This window comes from Desmodus rotundus, chromosome 4 (assembly GCF_022682495.2).
Source record: "Desmodus rotundus isolate HL8 chromosome 4, HLdesRot8A.1, whole genome shotgun sequence".
Classification (NCBI taxonomy): Eukaryota; Metazoa; Chordata; class Mammalia; order Chiroptera; family Phyllostomidae; genus Desmodus; species Desmodus rotundus.
Window position 1 is genome coordinate 156,280,904 of NC_071390.1, and position 21,694 is coordinate 156,302,597.

Consider the following 21,694-nt stretch of genomic DNA (forward strand, 5'->3'; position numbering starts at 1 on the left):
ATCCAATGCCCATGTCCACATATTTTTCGCTGCCTTTATCCTGCTGTGGAGTTGGGCTTTGCATGCCACGCCACACCCACACAACTATCCCCCTGCTTCCTCACCTCTCTTTCACTGACAGAAGCTTACTCTGAAAGCATCCTCCTTTTGGGTCTACTCAAATACCCTTTTAACAGAGGAAAAGGAACACAGCAGCTGTGTTTCACTGAACCCGTGAATTCACAGTGCTCAACAAAGTCTAGACTGCTGTGTCCATTAAGGCTGTAGCTATGCCTGTTTGTTTCAACACTAAATACCCCATGTTTGGCTTAGTACCTGGCATGGAGTAGGAGCTCAATAACTATTTGTTGAGGGGTTGGAAGTAGTCTTTCCCCCCCCAATTCCATCTTATTCTTTCATTCTCAAATTATTCTCTCCACTGAACAAAGGAAGATTTGCAAATCACTGGGTTCATGGTTTAAAGGAATCATTAAACCTGAAAGACGGTGTCAAAATCTCAAAAGTCCCCAAATGCTCCCCAATAACCAATGCTGCTGCTCCTCCTCTTCCTCCTCCTCCTCCTCTAGATCTTGAACCACATCACAGGAAGAACTCTAGGGTCTTCACCTATATGAACTAACTTACTCTCTAGGAAAACCATATGGTTACTATATTATTGGCATTTTACAGCTGAGGAAATGGAGACCTCAGATGATTGAGTAACTTTCCAAAGAACACACAGCGAAGAAGTTGCAAGTCCAGGATTTGAATTGAGGCCGCCTGACTCTGCAATGCCAGCTCCTCGCCCCCAAAGCACGCTTGCTCCTGAAGGATAGCTGTATAGGAGATTAACTGGGGGCTCTGAGGAATGCTCTCCTGGCCACTCATTTAATAAAATATTTGTGGAGTGCTTATCATATATCAGACGCTGTGAACACTGACTGTTCCTTTATATATAACATTCCTGTTGCTTTCCTAGTTGCATTGACATATCCACCACACAGTAAGCATGCTGAATCTGTCAGACCAGGAAACTCAGTGAAAATGGGTTCTCTTCCTTATCTTTTTTTTAAATTTCCTGGTAAAAAACCACCATCACTCCTCTCAGCATTCTGTGGGACTCTAACAGGAGGCAGTGGGGCCGTGCGGCAGCCCAGAATTGCACAGCTGCAGACCCCAATAGAACTAGGGAAATGGATACAATGGTATCTGGGAGTCCCTCTCTGTTCTAGGATTAGACTCAGGAGGGGCACTGGCAACTCATCTGTGCCCTGCTTAACAGCGAAAAGGGCTAGCCATCCGGAGAGTGCTGTTCTTGCCCCTTCTTCCCACCCTTGGAAAGGTCTTCTGGGCTACAAGAGTTACTTAACGGTCACTGGGTGACCCTCTACCCACCTTACACAATAGTCAGAAGAGCAGAGTGGCACGTAGCCCCGGGCAGAATTCCTGAATAAAAGGCAGGCCGCTGGCTGAAGGGTGCAGCCTCTGTCCGACGTGACCTTCACTTTGCACAGTGCCCACCCATGCAGTGCAGAACAACCCCCTTCTCCAGGGGCTACTGCATCAGCCACGCTGGGGAGACCGAAGGGAAGTTTCAGACTCCCGAGACGCTTGGTTTGCTCAGCACCATGAAGGAAACAGCAGTCGTTCAGGGAGAGAATAAAAATGAGGAGTTGGCTGAATAAAGGTGATAAAAATAGATTTTCTGACTCTACGGAGATGAATCATTTTGCCATGGGGATCTTCTAGGCTCTGTTTCAGCTTGGTTTTCAACCCAGCCTCATAAATTTGACTAAGGAAAATTTCCTTCCCCTAGATAACCAGAGCCATGGAGTCTTTCGATCTGGACAGGTCTGACAGGATTTTATTAGAGGGCTACCCAGAAATAACCTCCATTCCTTCCCCAGCCTGCAGTAAATACCTACTTTGAAGGGCAAGGTCAAGCAGGCTACGCTGGGGGACGCAGCCCTCGAACCTGCACTCCCTGCCTCCTCATTCCCTCTCCGATTTTCTCCTCAATTCTTTCCCTCCTCATTTGAAGAAATGGAGGGGGTTTTTTTAACTTGTTTGTTTGTTTGTTTTTTAGGAAGCAAAGGAGGTCGTGGAAACAAAAGGAGGCCCAGGGGCCCAGGTGAAAGGACCTCAGGGCTATGCCGGCATATTTCCCCCACGACTGCGGAGGGGCAGAGGAGTGCTGGAACAACTTTCCAAGTTCTTGAAAATCCTCTTTCTTTTGATGAATGAATGTGTCTTCCATGACACGCCCCAAAAGAAAAAAGAAAACCAATCCTTCCCTTAGAGAATAAAAAAGAGAATACAGCAACAGGTGGTAGAAATATCAGGGGACAAGGTGAACTCCATAGGAAAGTAATTTGGAGATTATTTTAGCCATATAATGAGTGTATAAAAAGTAACTTTAAAAAAACCCAAGTGTTAAAAATCTAAATAGCTTCCTTCCTTCCCTCGTGGACACCTGTAAACATGTGTATTTGCGTGATGGATTTGACTTACCCCCACGCGTCCTCCTATTCGCCGTTGCGCTCCAGCATTCCCTCACTGGCAGGCGGGTGGGGCATCCTCCCGTGTGCTCCAATGGGCAGCCCCAGTGCAGCACCTGGCACACTCCCTTCCCTTCCTTTTCCAAGCAGTTTTCAGCGCAGCCAACCCTGCTCTGCCCAGGAGCAGGCTGCAGCAGCCCAAAATGCTGATGCAGTGAAAGAAAACTCACTGGAAGGGAGTGTGATTGCCACACCTATCAGGGAGGCGGAGAATTCTGCTCCCTCTGAGAAAGGGAACAGAATCCCCGAGGGGAGGAGATGCCCAAAGGCAATTCTGCCGGACAGCTTTATGACAGCTGCTGGTGCAAGATAGGCCCCCCCATACGATCGCTAAATGTGGGTCTGGAATAGGCACCCAGTAGGACCTGAGGAACAAGAGTTCAAGTCCCAACTCTGGAACAAAGTGGCTGCATGGCCTCAGGCAAGTTACTGCCTCCTGAGGCTCAGTTTCCTCATTTGTAAAATAACAGTGTCTCAGAAATCGATCTCTAAAGAGCTTCCAGTTCTGAAATGCTAAAGCCATCATAATATTCATGAACAAATAAATAACAAGCACAGCTACAGGTGGTTAAAAACATACTATGCACTATGTGCCATATTAGGCATTTTACACATATTATCTCATTAATCCACAATACTGAGATGAGGTTTATGTGCCCTATTTCAGAGATGAGGAAACTGGTAAACTCCCTCTATGAATCCTCATAAAAATAAAAAAAAATCATCATATCCATTCAGTGGTTTGAATTTAAGTGGAGGCATTTGGTCTCTGTGCCTGAAATTGAGATGACACCTGAGAATGGAATCTCTGCACTGTGTGGTGATTAATGTGTTTACAATCCTCCGCCAGTATAATTCGGAGGTACGAGTATTTATGGTTATGACCGTTCATGCTACTGCAAAACCCATTTCCCACCTGTTGTTTTTTATTAAACCTCCCTAAAGGACATGAAATATTTCTTTGTGCAAATTCCAAAAACAGGGATCCTGAAATATGTGCACAGACACCTCGTGGCTGGATTTACGGTTTGGAATTTCCAAATGCTATAAAACAGTGCTTACAACCAATTCGTCATTCATAAGGGTTTATTAGATTGATATGCCAACTAACTCACTGGTATCGTGCCATGTATTGATACCAATACATCAACTGGTAGGCTGACATTTAATATTTATTAATGACTTCTGTTTCTTTACCTATGTTACAGTTCCCTTACCTTATGGCGTTCTTTTACCTTTATCTCTAATCATTCTATTTTGCAAGTACTTTTTTATTTCAGAATACTTTTTAGATTTCCAGAAAATTGCAAAGATAGTACACGGCATTCTGGTATAACTCACACCCTGCACTTTACCTTCTTATGGTACATTTATCCTAACTAGTGATCAAATACTGGTATACTATTATTAACTAAACTCCACCTTATATTTAGACTTCATTAGTTTTTCCCTAGTGCACTTTTTCTGTTCCAAGATCCCCTCCGGGATATGGCATCATATGGACTTCGCTTGTTTCTCAGACTTGCCTAGTTTTTGATGAACCTTGACAGTTTTGAGGAGTGTTGGTCAGATATTTTGTATCTCAGTCTCGCTTTGTCTGACATTGTCCTCATGGTAAGACTAGCATTATGGGTTTTGGGGAGGAAGACCACGGCGGTGAAGTACTACTCTCCTATCAATCATCTTTAAAAAAAAAAAAAAAAAAAAACCCAGGGAAAATATTTGTCTTTAAACTGAATAAAGTTAAATTTTATAAAAGACAGATTAAATACCAAACAATTTACTCGCAAATACAGTGTTTTATATTGTGGAGAGAACGACAGAGAGGGAAACTAACTTTTACGCCCACTGAGATGAGGGGAGACCTAAGATTCTAGCAGGAAGCCAGTTAATAACAAGAAAGGCATCTAGAAAGTGCTTTTGAAATGCTTGCCAAGGCAAATTTCCTACAAAAACAGTCTCAGATTGGGGTGCATTTTCACGGAAGTACCGGTTCATCCTAGCAGGGTCTTACTCGTTCACAAAATGCTTTCAGATATTTGGTGACATTTTTTCTCGCTGCCAAACAACAGGACCCTTATAACTCTGGAGCACAGGCTAAAAATTAGTTCCACAGAAGTTTCTTCTGTAGGTAAGCTATGACCATGAAAAAGAAAGAAGTGAGACTTAGACTGAAATACGTATGCATGCTTCAGATGAAATATGAAGTATTTCCTGCTATTATATGTTTTTTCCCTCACAGCTCCCAACTGAAGGTCTGTTCCTAAGGGAAAGAAGTGAGGAACTGATGTAATGTCACAAACTCTTGAATGTCGTTCAATGAAAGATAAGGAAGAACAAGTCATTTCTTTCTTCAAAGAATGTTTTCTTTTTTTTTTTTTTTTCCTGCAACAGGAAGGAAAAAAGGCTAGAAAAAAAGTTTTACAGCACTGCTATATATAACCTTCCACCTCTGCAGAGACACAAGGTAATTACGGAAACAAGCTTGGAAAAATAATTTGTGGAGCATGAAGAGGATATTAGACGTTAGCTAGTAAGTCTAGGCATTCCTAACACATGTGAGTAAGAATTTGGTGCTCGGCTGGCTTACCCACTGAATTGTGGCCCCCTGCTCCCCACAGCTAACATGTGGAAATCAGAACCCCCAGTAACTCAGAAATGTGACTGTACTGGAAAGAGGGTCTTTAAGGAGGTGGTTACATGAAATGGGGTCCTTAGAGTAGGCCCTAATCCAATACGATTGAGTCTTTATAAGAAGAGGAGATTACACACACAGAGGGGGAGACCATGCGTAGGCACAGGCAGAAGATGGCATAGGCAAGCCCAGCAAGGACAGAGGCCTCAAAAGAGACCAAACTCGGCCACACCTTGATCTCGATTTCCAGCCTCCAGAACTGCAAGAAATTAAATTTCTATTGCTTAAACCACCCAATCTACTATAATTTGTCATGGCAGCCCTAGCAAACTAATACACTTACCTAGCACTAACACTGAAGTATCAAGGAGTACAGGAGAGGCTAGAGGGTATGAGATTAGTTGGATATTATGTTAAATGAATTGTCAATTATATGAAGACCTTTCTAAGTCATTATCTGTTACGGTTTTCACATCAAAGTGCAATTGCCAAGGAAGGCTCCCGTGGGCTCAGCTCCTCTCATCACCTGTCTGTCCCCACCCCCCGCCATCCCATCTGGGCCAGTGTAGATCAAACACACCACAGATAAGACTGCAATTTTTTTTGGGGGGGGAGGAGGCATTTCAAAGCTTGTGGTTATAGAAAAAGAAATAATTTGTATTTATATATCCTTAAGCATACAGATTTAACTTCAAAATAATCCATTCATTAACCTACTCCAATTTTTTATAGCATTTTCCCTGAGTTCCAAACCAACATTTCCAACTGTCTGCCAGACATCTGTACGTGAGTATCTCTCAAATGTGTCCAAAAGAGAATTCATCTTTTCTCCTGGAACCTATTCCTCATCTGCTGCTCCCACGGTGCCTATTAAAGGAGTCACTATCCTCCAAGATGCTCAAGTCCAAAACGCAGGTGTCACCTTCCTAAGATTATTTATTATATTTCATTAATTCTACAATGTACATTTTTTAACCTCTGAAATAAAAATGCATCTTTCCATTGCTGGTGTCATAACTTAATTGGCAGCTTTTTTTCATTAGTTATACTTTAAAAAATGGTGTCTTATAATTGATGGAATATTATAGTCAGTGAAAAACATAGAAACATAAATCCTGTTTCCTCATCTTTATTCCAACTGCTTATATCAAGGTTTAGATGTTCATCATCTCTTATTTGGACTACTTGTCTGCTAATTGACTTTTGCTGATCTTTTCCCACAATCTGCTTTCCATATGGGTACCAGAGTTATCTGGAACACAAGATGCCTTTGTTTTCAGTGGCTCTGATTGCATACAAAATGAGTCCAAACACCCCCAGATGGCATTTCTGGTCTCAACTTACTATCACTGGTCCCTGTTCCACAGCACTGATTTCTCACAGGGACTCTGGGGCTCCAGCTGCAGCCATATGCAAATAATAGCCACGCCCAGACAAGACCCAGGCTCTTGTGGCTCAGAGCCTTTTTCATTCCACCCCTTGGGGCTAGCACGTCCTTCCCCTGACTCCAGTGGTCGTCACTGTTTGTGGATGCGCAGCTGAGATCCCACATCTTCCCAAGTGTTCATCGCAAATGCAAACTTCTTCCTTGCATATTATTTCATTAACATTTCACAGGCTACCATTATTAGACCTTATTTGTATATTTATTCCCTAGAAGGTGACCCTCTGAAAGGCAGGAATTACATCTTAGGTCCTAAGTAGATTTTCACTTGGCAAGCAAGAGGGAACATACATCTCTCTTGAGTGCATTTGTGCAGAAGGAAATGGGGAAACAGACCTTAGTGTCATGTAAGACAGGTGGTCCAAGGAAAACTGTGTTATCTCTAAAGTCCTATAAATACAAGGGACAGACTTCCAGATTAACAAAACCATTTCAGGCACTGTGGGAGGCAGCTTCTGAATAGCTCTCCGTGATCTCTTTTTCCTGTTCAGGTCCTTGTGAAATCTCTACCCCTTCAGTGGGGGCTGGACTTAGTAACTTGCTTTTAATTAGTAGAATATGGCAGAAGTGATGGAATGTCACTTCTGAGATTAGCTTATAAAGGACTGTGACTTCCAACTTGTCTGTTCTCTCTCTGGGGTTCTTGCTTGCTCACTCTGATGAAGCTGCCACACTGTGAATGGGCCCACATGGCAAGGACCCATGGGTCACTTCACCCAACATCCTGCAAGGAACAGAGTCCTGCCAACATCCACAGGAGTGAACTTCAATTCTTCCCTAATCAAGTCTTGAGGTGACATTAGCCAATACCTTGATGGCAGCCTGTGAGAAACGCCAAATCAGGGACCCGGCTAAGTCATGCAACGATTCTCAACCCAATGGAACTAAGAGACAATAAATGTTGTTTTAAGCCACTAAGTTTTGGGGTAATTTGTTACACAGCAATCAATAACTAATACACTCACTAAATTAGAAAATCCAAAGGCAGATAATAAACACAGGATGTGTGGGAAGGACCAAAAACTCTTACTGAGTCTTCAAAGTACTCAAAATGGTGTGTGAAGCCAGTAACTTGCTGCCCTGACACAAGCAGCTCAGTGAATAACCTGAAGCCTGCTGGCTACTGTGGGCATCGCTGAATTCCCCTTCAAACCCGGTCCACCTCACTGTGGAGAACAGTTCTCCCCAGCTGACGCAGTGTTATCCTTGCATTGATTACATGGCCAAGCCTGTGGTTCAGGACGGCCGTAAGTGAGCAACAGTCCTGGTTCCTAAGAGTGACATAGGTAGTGGGAGATAAACCTAGGATGTAACCTTAGCTCAGGGAAAGCCTTAAATGCATCTCTAAGGTGTTTGGCTTGTTTTCCCCAGGTGCTAGGCAGCCATGTAGAGCTGGCTGAGAAGATGATGGACATGAGACAATCTGTACTTTAAAGAACTACCCATGAAAACTGTTCCATCTGGCAGCACACAAACCATACCCACTCGAGAGGCATCAGATACATTCAGTGTCCCCCCAGGGTCACCTTCCCCCATTCCACTGGGTGAAGGATTGAATGTCCCCAAGACCTCATGTGCTTTGCTGCTGTTGTTCCCAACAGTCTGTGCTCTTTTATGTCTCAGCCTACTAAAATGCTAACCACCAGCCCTACCCTGGCTCAGCTTTGGCACTGAACTCGAGAGCAGCAAATTGAGCATTTCTCCTGTGAGTGGTGTGGGTCGCAACTGAGGTTTTCTCACTGAGCCAGAGATGAGGATAAAGGAAAGTGTGTCATTAGATTCGATTTTGGCTGATGTTCTTACCAAGGTCTATTCATTTCCCTCAGTGAAATGTACCTCCTTCACACAGAACACCACACAGCTACTGGTTTTTATTTGTCCCCCAAAGAAGAGCAAGACCACCTCCAGAGGTCCCTGATTGTACATGCAGATATTACAAGGAGCAGAGTGTGGCAGGAAAATACACTGGGTGGGATATTCTGCCGAGGAAGGAGAATTCCGTGTCTGCCTCTTTCTGAGTCGTTATTGTTCTGAATCAGCATTACGGGTAAAAAGGGGATTGAAAGGAATGAGTCTAGCTAGATTGATTTGCAATAGAAAAGACTGAGGGTTAGTAGTGTCACGAAAAGGGGTAAAAAGCAAGAAAAAGAAGAGCTAAGATAGCATGAGTCTGGAAGATTGGAGGTAGTTGGAGGTAGGGAGATATTTGAGGCAAGCCGGCAAGTGTGAGGCTGCTGTGCGTGTGTATATGAGAGAGAGAGAGAGAGAGACAGAGAGAGAGACAGAGCAAGAGAGAGAGAGAGAGAGAGGGAGAGAGAGGGAGAGAAAGGAGTGCATATTAGGAAGTTTTGCTCCATGTTATGAATGGAACCACTCCGACATTTGAAAGACCTCAGTAGAGATTTCTAATGTTCTCCTATTACTATCTTTGTTGAACTGCTGTATCATTGCCTGGGATACTGAGATGGGGCCACATGGAGACTAATTTTATAGGGGTGACAGTAGAAATATTACCATTCTAGTGCCTTTTAAAATAGACCACTGCTTCAATCTGGTGAAATTAATAGATCTTAAATGAGGGGCATGTGAGGTTGTCTTCTGGAAGACATATGATCTCCTTAGAGGTTGACACCTCCAAACAGAGGTTCAGGGCTTAAGGTCCAATGGCACATTAAGAGGCCTAATGCAGACAGTGTAACACAGTAAAAAGGCCCAGACTGCGGAGCTGGGCAAACCCAGGTCTGAATCTCATCTCGGCCTCTTATTTAGGGAAAGCTGGTAACTTATTTCTTTGCACCTTTGTTTCCTGAGATGTATAGTAAAGACACAGCAAAAACTACATTGCAGGGCACTAGTAAAGATTATGAAGGACAATCTACTGCATGTGATACATGGTAGGTATTTAATATCTCCCGGTCATCATTGTGGTAACTCAACGATGATAAAACCTCTGAACTCCCTTCTGGCCTAAAACAGTTACTTTAAGAGATACCCTCACACAAGGCACCACCAACTGTTCTGGGGTCAGTTTCGTAAAGTAAAGCAGGTACCTTTCGAAAGCTTCCTAAAGTCTGCAGAGCTTATATCAACTTACATTTTTTATCCACTTCAGGAAGTTCATCTCTAAAAATATTTGAACTTTTATATTTTGATTAAAGAAAAATACATCCTTTTTTTAAAGTAGAAGTTTTTGAGTGGGTTAGAGTAACTAAATAGTAGGATAATTCCACCAGATACGTTCCGGCTATATCCCGCTGAACTTCAGCTAGCATCAAATTTCCAGCCTTCACCAGGCAAAGAGACATTCCGTGAAGGGCGGCCTTTCACAGAGCTTGGAAAGATACTCTGAAATATCTTTCAAAAGGAAAGGGAAAAAAAAGGGAGAAAAAGTGATGAACGAAGAATTTCCCCCTCCGCACAAGAGGTAAAATAATCTGTCATTTACACGCGTCCCGCTGTCAGCTGGGAACACTTGTGAGTCACACAACCAAGGAGAGGGTGAGCAGGGCTTTGGAGCCGTCTTTGCTTTTAGGATTTCTGTGGTCTTGGGCAAATAATTCCTGTTTATGAATGTATCTAAGATGCCCTTTCCGCTGTAAAATTCTCTTTTTCTCAGGTTGCTTTTATGCTCCTGGATTCCCATGCAAGATGAAGCAAATATTTAATGATAGCTCTAGCAAGGTTCAGCCCCCAAGGGCAGAATCCCCAAATATCATCTATTTCCAATTATCCTTAACGTGTGTGTGTGCACAGAATGGCTATTCCAATTAAAACCTGGGCAAAAGAAAGCTCCATTTCAAAATTCATACTGTAAGCAAGAATTGCAGACACTTATGTTTCTTGCACACAGTCTAAAGTTTCTGGAATGAAACAGTTTAGCCTGATCTCTGATGACCATTAAATTGAGTTTCAGGATGTGGCTTGATTGCACAACACTAACGAACTGGCAGACTAAAGGGCAGGCAGCGTTTTTTAAAGTTTTTTGGTATGCCAAAACCGAAATTTGAGGTCTTTCTCTCTGGCAATAGCTAACAGTATCACTAACACCTAAACAAGAATGCAAGCATCTGCAGGCAGTCACCACGCGGCTTCACGTGTCAGCAATTGTTACAGAAGAAACGCAGACCCGGATCCGGGGTCTTTGCATTCTTGCCAGGAAATGATTTTCAACTACTTTGTTTTAACACCTTCACCCCTGAATTCTTTGTAACCACAGCTCAACTCAGGGGCTAAAATACACCTATTCATGCCTTTGTAAAATCTACACGTGTTTATAATTTGGGATGGCTGTGTGAAAACACACTTTTCTACTTATCTTCAAGTCAAGCAGCTGGGCCATCCTAATGGATTCTTCTCAACACCAGGCCATTAGGGCACGCAGCTGTGGGTTCGAGGCATGGAAAACCCTCTGGTGTTGCGTCTTAGATCTCCACGGCCTGGGCTACTGCGGGCTCTTGCTTAGCGGATGGTCAGTGGCCTGCCAACCCCCTGGCAAAGTGGCAGCGTAGGTCCTGACAGTCACAAATGTAGGAGGGAGAAAATGCCATGCGAAGAAGACACTCACATAAAGGGCTGCATCTCTACTAACAGGAAGATGGTCTCTGTCTCCCAATGTCCTGCAAGTTTGAGATCCCTCTATCCGCCCAAAAAGAAGAGAATGGATCCCTAACTTTTTACACATTTTCAAGCCTACCAAAAAGTCGCAAGATCAGTACCATGACAACTGCATACTCCTTATTCAGATCCAACACTTCACTACATTTCCCTCCCTGCTCCCTCCCTCCCTCCGTTTTGCTCCCTCTCTCCGGCCCTCTCCCTGTGTTGTGTGTGTACATAAAATAATACACTACATGCACAGACTTCTTTTTGCTGAACAATTTGAAAATTAGGTGGACATATTGTGACACTTCATCTCTAAATTCTCCAGCTTGTGCATCTGCCAACATCGAGAGTATTCCCCTACATACTCAACTATTTTTGACAAGATCATTACTACATGAAGGAAATGCTGCAACAACAGAATACTATAATCCAATACTCAATCCACATGCAAATGTCCCCATTGCCCCAATAATGTCTATTATAGTTGTTCTTTCTCAATCAGGGCTCACACCTGCCCTTTGGCTGTCCTGTCGCCTTATCTCCTTAGTCACCTTTTATCGGAACCATTTTCTGGGCTTTGGCGGTGGGGAGGTATCTTCACTGACACCGACAGTGTTGAAGAGGGAAGGCCAGCTGTTCTAGGGATGTCCTTGGACTTAGATTTGTCTGACTGTTCCCTCAGAAGGGGATTTAGGCTAAATATTTTGGCAAACATTCTATCAAGGTGGTGCTGGGACCTCTTAGCGCATCACGAGGACTCCTGACATCGTTTGAACCCATGAAGGCTGTTGACAAGTCTGATCATGGCAAATTGACTGCTTGAAGCTACAATGTCTTAACATGAATACTAAGCCATTTGCATGCCTTCATTTTAAACTGTTAACGACAGTTTTTCACACTCTTGCTTCTTGATAGCATATGCAGCACAGCTTTTATCTCACATACTAACTCATTTGCTCCTAAACCCCAAAATGCTCACTCCGTTCTATAAGAAAAGATTATGTGAACCTTAAACACTAGAGGCTTCGCCAAGAAGGTGGTTTTGCATTGGGTCTTGATGAATAAATAAGATTTTGTCAAGAAGAGCAGGGGGACAGTATTATATTCATAAGAAGTATCATGAGAAAGGCATCATACCCGAGAGTAAATAGTGTTTGAGGAAGTGGGAGCTGACTATTCTCAACCAGGCAAGAGATGAGAAAGGCCTGCTTTAGGCCTTGTCTAGTGGCCAAAGAAATGTGGAGAAGTAGGCAGACTGGAGAAAGTTGCCAAAATCTCTGAAATCTCTGCAACTGCCTGTCTAGATACTTTTACTGATACAGGGAACTAGGAGGGGCAGGAGTAGTCATGTAAGTTTGATTTCAACATGTTAAGTTTGATATGTTGGTAGGACGTTCAGATGGAGCTGATACACAGAACAAGAGGTCTGGAGTTCAGGTAGGAACAGTGATTTGGGTCAAGGCTATGCTGAGTTGAAGTCATGAAGACAGACAAGAAAATGAGTGTAGAAAGGGAACAGCCAATAGGTTTGGAGAGAGAAGCCTGGAAGAACATCAACAGGATGGGATACGAGGAGAAAGGTGGTAAGGTAAGTCTGTTTCTTGCCAAGACCCCAACTAGTGCACTGGTTTTTGGAAACTTGGATCTGAAAGTAATTGAAAGACAGGAAAAGGATTTGACCAGATTTGTAAATTCAGGACATTAGTAAATGGGCAGTAATTAATTATACTTAGGTAAAGATTTTTTAGACTAAAGATAATTTACTTGGGTGTTTTTTGAAACAACACCAAGCAATTAACCCAACTGTTACACTCTTTACTTGGAGATAATATCAGATTCTATGGGTTAGGCTGGCAGGGGTGTCAGACTCATTGTCACCAGTGGGGGGGGAGTGGGGGGGGGCCACATCAGCCTTGCAGTTGCCTTCAAAGAGCCAAATGATGTAATTTTAGGACTGTATAAATGTAACTACTCCTTACCTAGGGGCAAGGAGCTCGGTGGGGCCCTGCTGCCTGGTGGAAACAAGGTTCCGGACCACATAAAACAAGGTGGAGGGCCGGATTCCGCCCACAGGCCTCGTGTTCGCCCCCTGTGGGTTAAGGGCTCAGTCCCACAAGACTGCCCTCACTGCAAATGGCAATTACAAGTCCCGGTTATCACCTGTGCTTCTGACCAGCTGACTGTTAAACAAGGTTCAAGGGACCCGCTCCTTGGGTTTGATTAACTTGATCGAGTGGCTGACAGTGAAACATTTACTTATGTTTAGCAATTCCTTATAAAGGATACTATAAAGGATACAGATGAATAGCCAGATTAAAAAAAGTATACAGAGCAACATCTCTGGGAAAGAACATGGAGCTTCCATGCTCTCTGGGCACGCTACTCTCCCCAAATTTCCACAGCTTCAGCGACCTGGAATCTCTCCGGGCCCATCCTTTCGGGGTTTTTATGAAGACTTTACTACAATACACAACATGAATGATTAAATCATTGACCAACAGTGACTGAATTCAATCTCTATCCCCTCTCCCCTTCCAGGAGGTAGGGATGAGGTGGGACTAAAAGTTCCAACCCTCTAATCACCTGGTTGGTTTCCCTGGCAACCAGCCTCCAGCCTTGGGGGAAGGGGAACTTTCCAAAAGTCATCTCATTAACATTAACTCACGTGTGGTTGAATGGGGTTTGCTATGAATAAAAAGATACACCTTTAACCTTCATGTAACTGGAGCTATTTCAGGAACCAATGACAAAAAATCAAATATTATCAGACAATGCTCCCATTGCTCCTGTTGCTTAGGAAATCCAAGGGTTTTAAGAGCTCTGCCTGAAGTGGACAAAGAGCAAATACATATTTCTTATAATAAACCACAGCATCACATTAGCAAATTGGTAGGGAGAATATAAAGATGAAGGTCAGTGGGAATATGGTAGCTGGAAAAGGGCAAGGAAAAGGGAAAATGATGGAAAGGACAAAGCAGAATGGAAATTCAAGTGAAGAAGGAAAGAGGAGAAATAAAAGTGAAGGATATAAATGGAGGAAAGCAACCGGGGCCCGTGTGCAATCTTAAATTGCCCACCTGCTCCAAAGTAGAGGCAATATGTAAAAAAGAACATTTGAGCTACAATAAGAAATGATACAAAGGTCAATGTACATAGCCCAACCCTTAGTTTTACTAAAATTATTTATGATTCACATTTTAAATTAAGGGTACAAAATCCTTTGCTCTGTAGCTTCTGATCTCAGAGCAGCTTGCCTCTTTCTGTTCCCGTGGATTTTACCAGGCCCCCCTTCCTGCCATCATCGTGCGACCTTCCCTCCTACAACATTCACTCCCAGGGCTCCAAGGTCTGGAGCTGCCACAGGCCTGGGGCCAAACAGAAGTTCGTCAGTATCGTTAAGACTATGGTCTTAACATTTGGAAGAGAAGGATTTAATAAAAAGCTTTAAAATTATATATTACATATTAACATATGCAACATATTATATACATCTATAGACTGGTTATTCATAAAATTTTCCAATTTACTTCTTCCAAACCTATCTACCTATTTATCTATGACATTATTTGGTAACATGATTCTGACAAACAAAGTTGGAAGGATTTTTAGTGACTAATCATTAACTTACCATTAACCAGTATGGGAAACAGAATGCATTCACAGAAATAGCAATTCTTACGATAAAATCAATCCATTACATTCAACTTGCTAGAACCATGTACCTATTACCATGACCCTCACAGTTCCCAAACACAATTGGTGTTTTTTAAATGTCTGTCTTCAATTGGTCATCGGGATATGGCTGTAAAACTTCTTAACAATCAGTAAGGTCATAGTAGGAGCCTGCCTAAATTCTTGACATTTTTCTCATTGTTTTCTGCAAAACCGCATGCAGAGGAGGCAGTCACAATAGAAACAGTCAGTGGGCCGTCACCAGGGCACACGCAGCCTCAGCTTTTTGTGCACACGAAGTGCGTGTACACGTGCAGGTGCCAAGTGCCTTCCAGAACTTAGGTGTGTTTGCCCTCTTGACCTTCCACCTTTCCCCCTTCCTTTACACAAAAGGCAACATCCATTAAATGATTAAAATCAGTTGTCGAGAATTATGAAACATGTCGATGCATGAAAAAAATCCTGCTTCTGACCGTATGTGAACACACGAGTTTCTCTGTTTTGGAGGGGGGGTAGGTTCAGAGGGCGAGGGCTTTGCTTCAGCAACCCTCCAGATGACATTAGGGTCATCTTAGTGTCCGCTGTGTCTTTAGAAGGGTCAGTCCACAAATGTGGTATTTAAACACAAGCAGACTTTTAAGATTCCAAACAGCAATGTATCACGAAAGTGCTGCTTGTTAATCATGAAATGCTCTTTCTCACTACCTCTTCTCCCCTCCATTCCAGGGGAACGCAGTGAAACACTGAAATGAGAAACCATAATTACAATCACATTCCTGCCCTGGGGTCAGCCTAATTATCCACCTCTCAACCCGAAACAAATTTACCCCTTTAAAAATAAAGGCCCTTATCACTCATGGGAAAAATGCAAACAAAGATTAAGATGACATTTAGGCAAAACTGCAACCTTTCATTTTTAAGTGGCCTCTTAGTGTAACGGCTTCAATGCTTTCTCATTCAAGTGCAATATATATCGCAAGAGAGAATTGTAATAAATGGCACTATCATGACCCTGAGGTTAGAGCAAAAGAATATTGGAAAATAAATCTCAATTCTGGATACTCACCAATCCTGCAATGGGGGTAGGCAATCTATTGATCTTTTTAACAAGTCCTGGCTTTATAGCATTCAGCAACCTGTCATGGAAAAGGCAGAATGTCAAATGAGACATAAAGCAAGATGGATCACACAAATCACCTTTATCTGTGGCTACAGTTAAATTGCTGAATAGGAAAAGCAGCGAATTTAAAGCATGTGGTAAATCTCAATAATCTATGAGCCTTAGTGCATACAGGTGAAGAGCTTTGCCAACATCAAGTTTGTCCGTGGCAGGTGAAGTTCTGGAATTTGGAAATGTTGGCAGAGAAGAAAGGTTGGAGACTGGGAGATGCTTCAGGGGAAAGGACAAACATGCGAGCCGGGTGGAGGCTGGGAGGGGATTGTCTAGGATCAGGGTGAGGTATTACTACAAAGGCCAGGCTTGGTCCCGATTCTCCTGGCCAAAGCAGGACCTTTCCTGGGGTGCACTAAGTTCAGAGACCAACATCTATCTTCCCAAATAATTTGCCAAGACTCATTCTACCTCCAGACACTCTTGCTCTTTGAGGAGAGTAGCTTGTTAAATGCGGTTGAGCCTCCCTTAAGAAAGGGAAGAATATATTTAACAAGAGGTTAACCAATCATGTCCTGAAGATTTTAAACAAGGCTGACCACAAATCCCTAGGTACAAAAGATACGTGAGAAAAATATTTGGGGGGTAAAGGTTGAAATCACATAAAAATGGTAACACAACAAGGGAAATGTAAGAGAAAAAAATTATAACGACTCATATTTTGCTGTGTATAATGTGCACCCAGGTTGTTGACCCAAATTTTCAGGAAAAAAATGTTTTGTTTTAATTTTCCAATTCAATTTTTATTTATTTAGATACTTATTTTTTGTATTATAAGGGAATTTTAGCATTTATTTTTGAATATATTATGATACAAGAAATTTTATGTAATAAATAATTACAAAACACAAGAACAGACACAAGGTATTTCTGGTACTACGCCTGTATGATGCACATCCTTATTTTTCTCTCAAAAATTTGGGCAAAAAGTATGTATTATATATGGCAAAATATGGTACTTGTCTTCAGAAAACATCACTTCAGAGTGAAAAGAAAGAAGAAAGGGCAACTTGTAAAACTAAAATAGGGTTGGCATCAGGGTGACAAGGTGGAATGCAGCATTTGCAAGTGAGGTTATTTGTAAAGAGATAACTAGAGGTAAGGAAGGGGATGCAGAATGAGAGCATTTATCCCCACGTTCAGGAATCCGAGAGAGGCAGTCAGGTAACTTATCTCAGGATGCAGCATAAAAAGAAACTTGGGGCAGGAACTTACTATAATCCAGGGGTCAGCAAGCTCTAATCCATGGGACAAATTTGGCCCAATACCTGTTCTACTGGAAAACAGGTATACCTGTTCATTTACATGTTGTCTATGGATGCATTTGCACAGGGCTGAGTAGTTACCACAGAGAACATATGGTCCACAGAGCATGCAATTTTTACTAGTTGGCCTATTATAGAAAAAGTTTGCCAGCCTCTATTACACAGGCAAACTTCGGAGATATTGCGGGTTCAGTTCCAGACCGCCGCGCTAAAGTGACTGTTGCAATAAAATGAGTCAAAATCTTTTTGCTGGTGGAGGGTCTTGCCTTCAATTTATAAAAAACTCAACATCTGCGACGCACAGTAAAATGAAGCGCAATAAAACGAGGCATGCCTATAAATCATGCAATCCAAGATTATAGTCAATTGGGAAGAATCTTTCCTTAATAGATTCCCACACATCTATACTAACAAAAGGTTCTTTGAAATAGTTTCATGGTTAGTCTTGAATGCAGCCTATACTTGACTCCGACACCACCAGGCATTGCTATACGAGGAAACATCCCTACAGTAGTTATGACAGACAGGGCAGGGTATGCTGTTTTTGCACCAAGGATTTTGCCTGCTCTTGGTAACTTTCACTGCTATCCCAAGGTGCTGCCACCAACAGGTGACACCAGAGAGGACACGTGCCTGCTTGCCCACCAAGATGGAGGCTCTTTTCATGAACCTACTTAGCTTTAACCATGAATTTAGTCTTTTTTGAAAAGTGCTTCTTTATAACTCTACTTGGAATTATTATAACTTGTTTATAACTTTAGTTGGAAGGCAACTTGTTCGTGCTTTTCACTTCACAGTTTAGGAAGTTGAGGCCTGAGGAAGTCGATGCCCGAAGATGATGGACGAGGAACTCGCCCAGAGTGAGGGAGTGGGGCGGTCAAGCCCGGCACCCAGCTTTGCTGGGTCAGCACGCGCACTCACACGGGGTTTGCGTTCCACGTCTCGTGGCTTCAAATACACAGATAGAGATGATGTCTCCAAAGCAGTTTTAAAATGTACAGAATTGTAAAGATACATGACTTTTCTCACTAGCTCTTAACAACATCATGTTAAACTGGATTTTAAAATAGTATTTGTGCACAGCACCGGTAATTTAAAAGGAATCAAAAGGCTATTCGGTAAACCGTAAGTCTTGCTGTCACCCTGGCCCCACAAGGCCCCGGAAGGGAACCTTAAAGACTTTCCAAGGAAAATGTATAAAGATACATATTTTTTTTTAAAGACAGATGTAGCATGTATTAGGCTACATTTCCTCCTTAATGATACGTCTTGGAAGTTAAACAATTTGCCTTGAAGAGTGTGCATTATCTATCCGTGTGGACCTATGTCCTTTTCAACAGCTGGACGGGGCTGGTAGGACAGCGAGGGCATGGGCTCTGGAGTCCAGCCGACGGAAGCCCAAACCCTGCTGGTCCTCACTGGGGCTGTTACCTCAGGCAAGCCCATTAGTCTCAGTTTCTCCTCTGTAACGTGGACATGTAATGGTACCAATGGCATGGGTGTCACTGAGTCTTAAATGTGACAAAATATGCAAGAAGCTAGCAAAGAGCCTGGTGCATACTAAGTTCTCTATATAAATGTTTCCCTCCATTTGTGTGTGTTTATACTAATCCAATTCACAGCATTTTAGATCAACCATTTTCTCTAATATTTGAGATTTTTCTAATGAAATAAAATACCATTGCCACCAGATATTCCCGAGCTTTTTGCTAATTAACCAAAGTAGAAAAAATAACAAACACCCTATCCTCCAAAAATTGTAAGTTAAAAATCACCTTTTAAAAGAGGCACTTTTTTGTCACCTATATCTAAAACTTGTATTAAAAAATTTAGTATCATGGTTCCACCAAGTCCTCTTTTATACATGTTTATATTTTAAGCAATCTTAAATACTTCATTATATTCATCCTTTGTAGAATTATACTTATATGGAAGAAATCTTCCCTGTCACATGAAGTTGTAAATTAAAAAAAACAACTATAATGCTAGACCATAAGTAAAAGAGCAAGAAAAATCTATGATATCTATCAAAAATTTTAACCACGAATAAAAAAAAAAAAGCCAAAGTGCTCTTAAACATTTGGAATACTTTCAAGACCAAGACGGGTGTATGTTTTCATACAAACACTGGCCGAGTCTCATACACAGTTTGCAAAACACAACAAGAAAAGACAACATTGAATCCACATTGCAAAAACGCCCAACACCTGCTTATCTTGTATCTGCACTAAACTGAGGGCATTTTTTTTTAATATAACAGGAGTCATGTGAGAAAGTTTCACAAAACAGCTACAAGTAAGAGTCAAGGCTACTCACTTGCAATTTTACTAAAAACCACTATTGCCTTCCTGTGCAAATTAAAATATAAATATTTTCAATAAATACTTGATGATGACGTGCTTTAAAGCAAGGACATCTTATATTTCCAAACCTTCTGAGACGCACTGTCCTCCCAATGCCCTGTCCTGCACAGACAGGCCATGCATTCTCTGCATCACTTTTGCAGAAGAAAAGACTAAGCCCTGACCAGATGTGACAACTTCTCCAGAGTGGGCCCAGCTAGTCCGCAGCATGCAGAGACAGCCTTCATGCCTGAGGCCAGTCATGTTAATCTGGGACTTGATTCTTGAGAAAATTCGGCTTTAGTATATAATCAAAACATAAATCAATACACACACACACACTCTCCAAACAAAAACTGTCTAAATACAATGGGGTAATAAAAACGGTGAATGGGAATGAAAAGAAAATGGAAGAGGATGTCTGCTGGCAGATGGTTAAGGATGAGACACATCAGATCCAAGTTCAGTCTATGGGTGATCTACCACCTCATCATAGGGGACTACAGGGAATGCAAGGTGGCCTTCACTCCCCACTGAGCAGAACCCCACACCAATTTCCCACGTGGTCTGTGCTCCCCAAAACCTGTAGCTAGAAGGCCTGAGCGAGTAATTGGCTCTCTCTGTCTGTTAACAGATTATCTTTGTTCTCATCTGAAGACATTTGTGGGAGACTGGCATAATTCTACACAACAAAAAATTAAACATTTGTAGTAATTCACATTGCATTCACATGTCATTTGCATTAACTATACTCATGACTACAAACAAAAATAAAGATAATTAAAAATATCAATGCAAGGCCTACTTAGGATGAAATATTTTGTGATATTTTATTTACCCAGCAGTTATTTATCAAGTGCCTGCTGTGTGCTGCGCACAGTTCTAGGCCCAGGGGAGGCAGCAGCGAGCAAGACAAGCACAGGTCCTGCTCTTTGGAACTTACGTCTTTGGTGTCCACTTAAAGGTGGAGCAGTGGGAGGGACAGAAAATGAACAAACAGATAAAAGAGAAGAACATTTCAGATGGCATAAGCACTGGGAAGGCAAGCACTGTAAAGGTCAGGCAGGTGGTACTTCCATTGGGTGGTCAGAAGGCTGCTCTAGGAGGTAACGTTTGAGAGAAAAAATGGAAAGACAATAAAGGTACTAGCCAAGGAAAGATTAAAGGCAAGAGTTTCTGGTGGACAAACACTTGGCAGAAAGGCCTGAAGGAAGGGGTGGGCGTGGTACATTCAAGTGCCAATGGAGCCCGGCAGAACCAGTGAGAGGAGGAGACGCATCACAGGAGAGCCAAGGTGTAAGCGGTATCCAGGCCCGGGGGAGGTATCCAATTACTTCCTAAATACAAAGGCACTCTGAAGTACATCTAAAGATTTTAAAAACAGAGACTGAGATACTCTGATTCATCATTTTAAATCCCCACTATATGCAAATAGATAAAACCTAAATTTACAACTAGATTCATGTAGAAAGTTTTTGCTTATTAAAATATGGGTATCAGAAAGCATAGATAAATACCACAAATAACTTACAACACTCAGCTTCATGAAGAAGAAGGTGCAGCAAATTTGGATTAAGTGGTCAAGGTTTTAACAGGTAAATCCTACGCGAGCTAACTCTAAGCTACTCTAGGGGGATGTGGCTTGATCAGAGCCACAGTTTTCTCTTGAATGAAATGAGGATTTTAAAAAAATCCTTCTTCCACCCGGGACTGTGGTGAGGAGAGACTGGGACAATGTGTTGCTGGTGTTTGGTAAACGGAAACGCACGTTCACACTCATTTAATATACTGAGCATGTCCCTTTTGCTCGGTAAGCGCAAGTTATTTTAGTTTTAGCTTTTCCATTGGCCAGCTGCCAAAGACTAAAAGAAGTTTTAGTCTTTTCTTTTCCTGGCCACCTTTGGATAAAAATCTCACATAAATGAATCAAGTCAACAAACCATATAGTTTGCCTAATATGTCTGGTGAGAAACATCTAGAAACAGGAAAAAACGTTAGGATCTTGGAGAATCTTTGATTATAAAAA

The 21,694-nt window shown here is 42.2% G+C and overlaps 1 protein-coding gene across 12 annotated transcripts in view; it reads right to left on the reverse strand.

Annotated features, from left to right (window-relative positions):
• Positions 1–21,694, reverse strand: part of LIMCH1 (LIM and calponin homology domains 1) — a 312,399-nt gene that overhangs the window by 148,795 nt on the left and 141,910 nt on the right. For all 12 annotated transcript variants that reach the window (XM_045182628.3, XM_045182624.3, XM_045182625.3 and 9 more), the window contains exon 3: positions 15,957–16,026. In XM_045182628.3, coding sequence (XP_045038563.2) covers positions 15,957–16,026 — 70 coding nt within the window. The remainder of the gene's footprint in view (positions 1–15,956; positions 16,027–21,694) is intronic.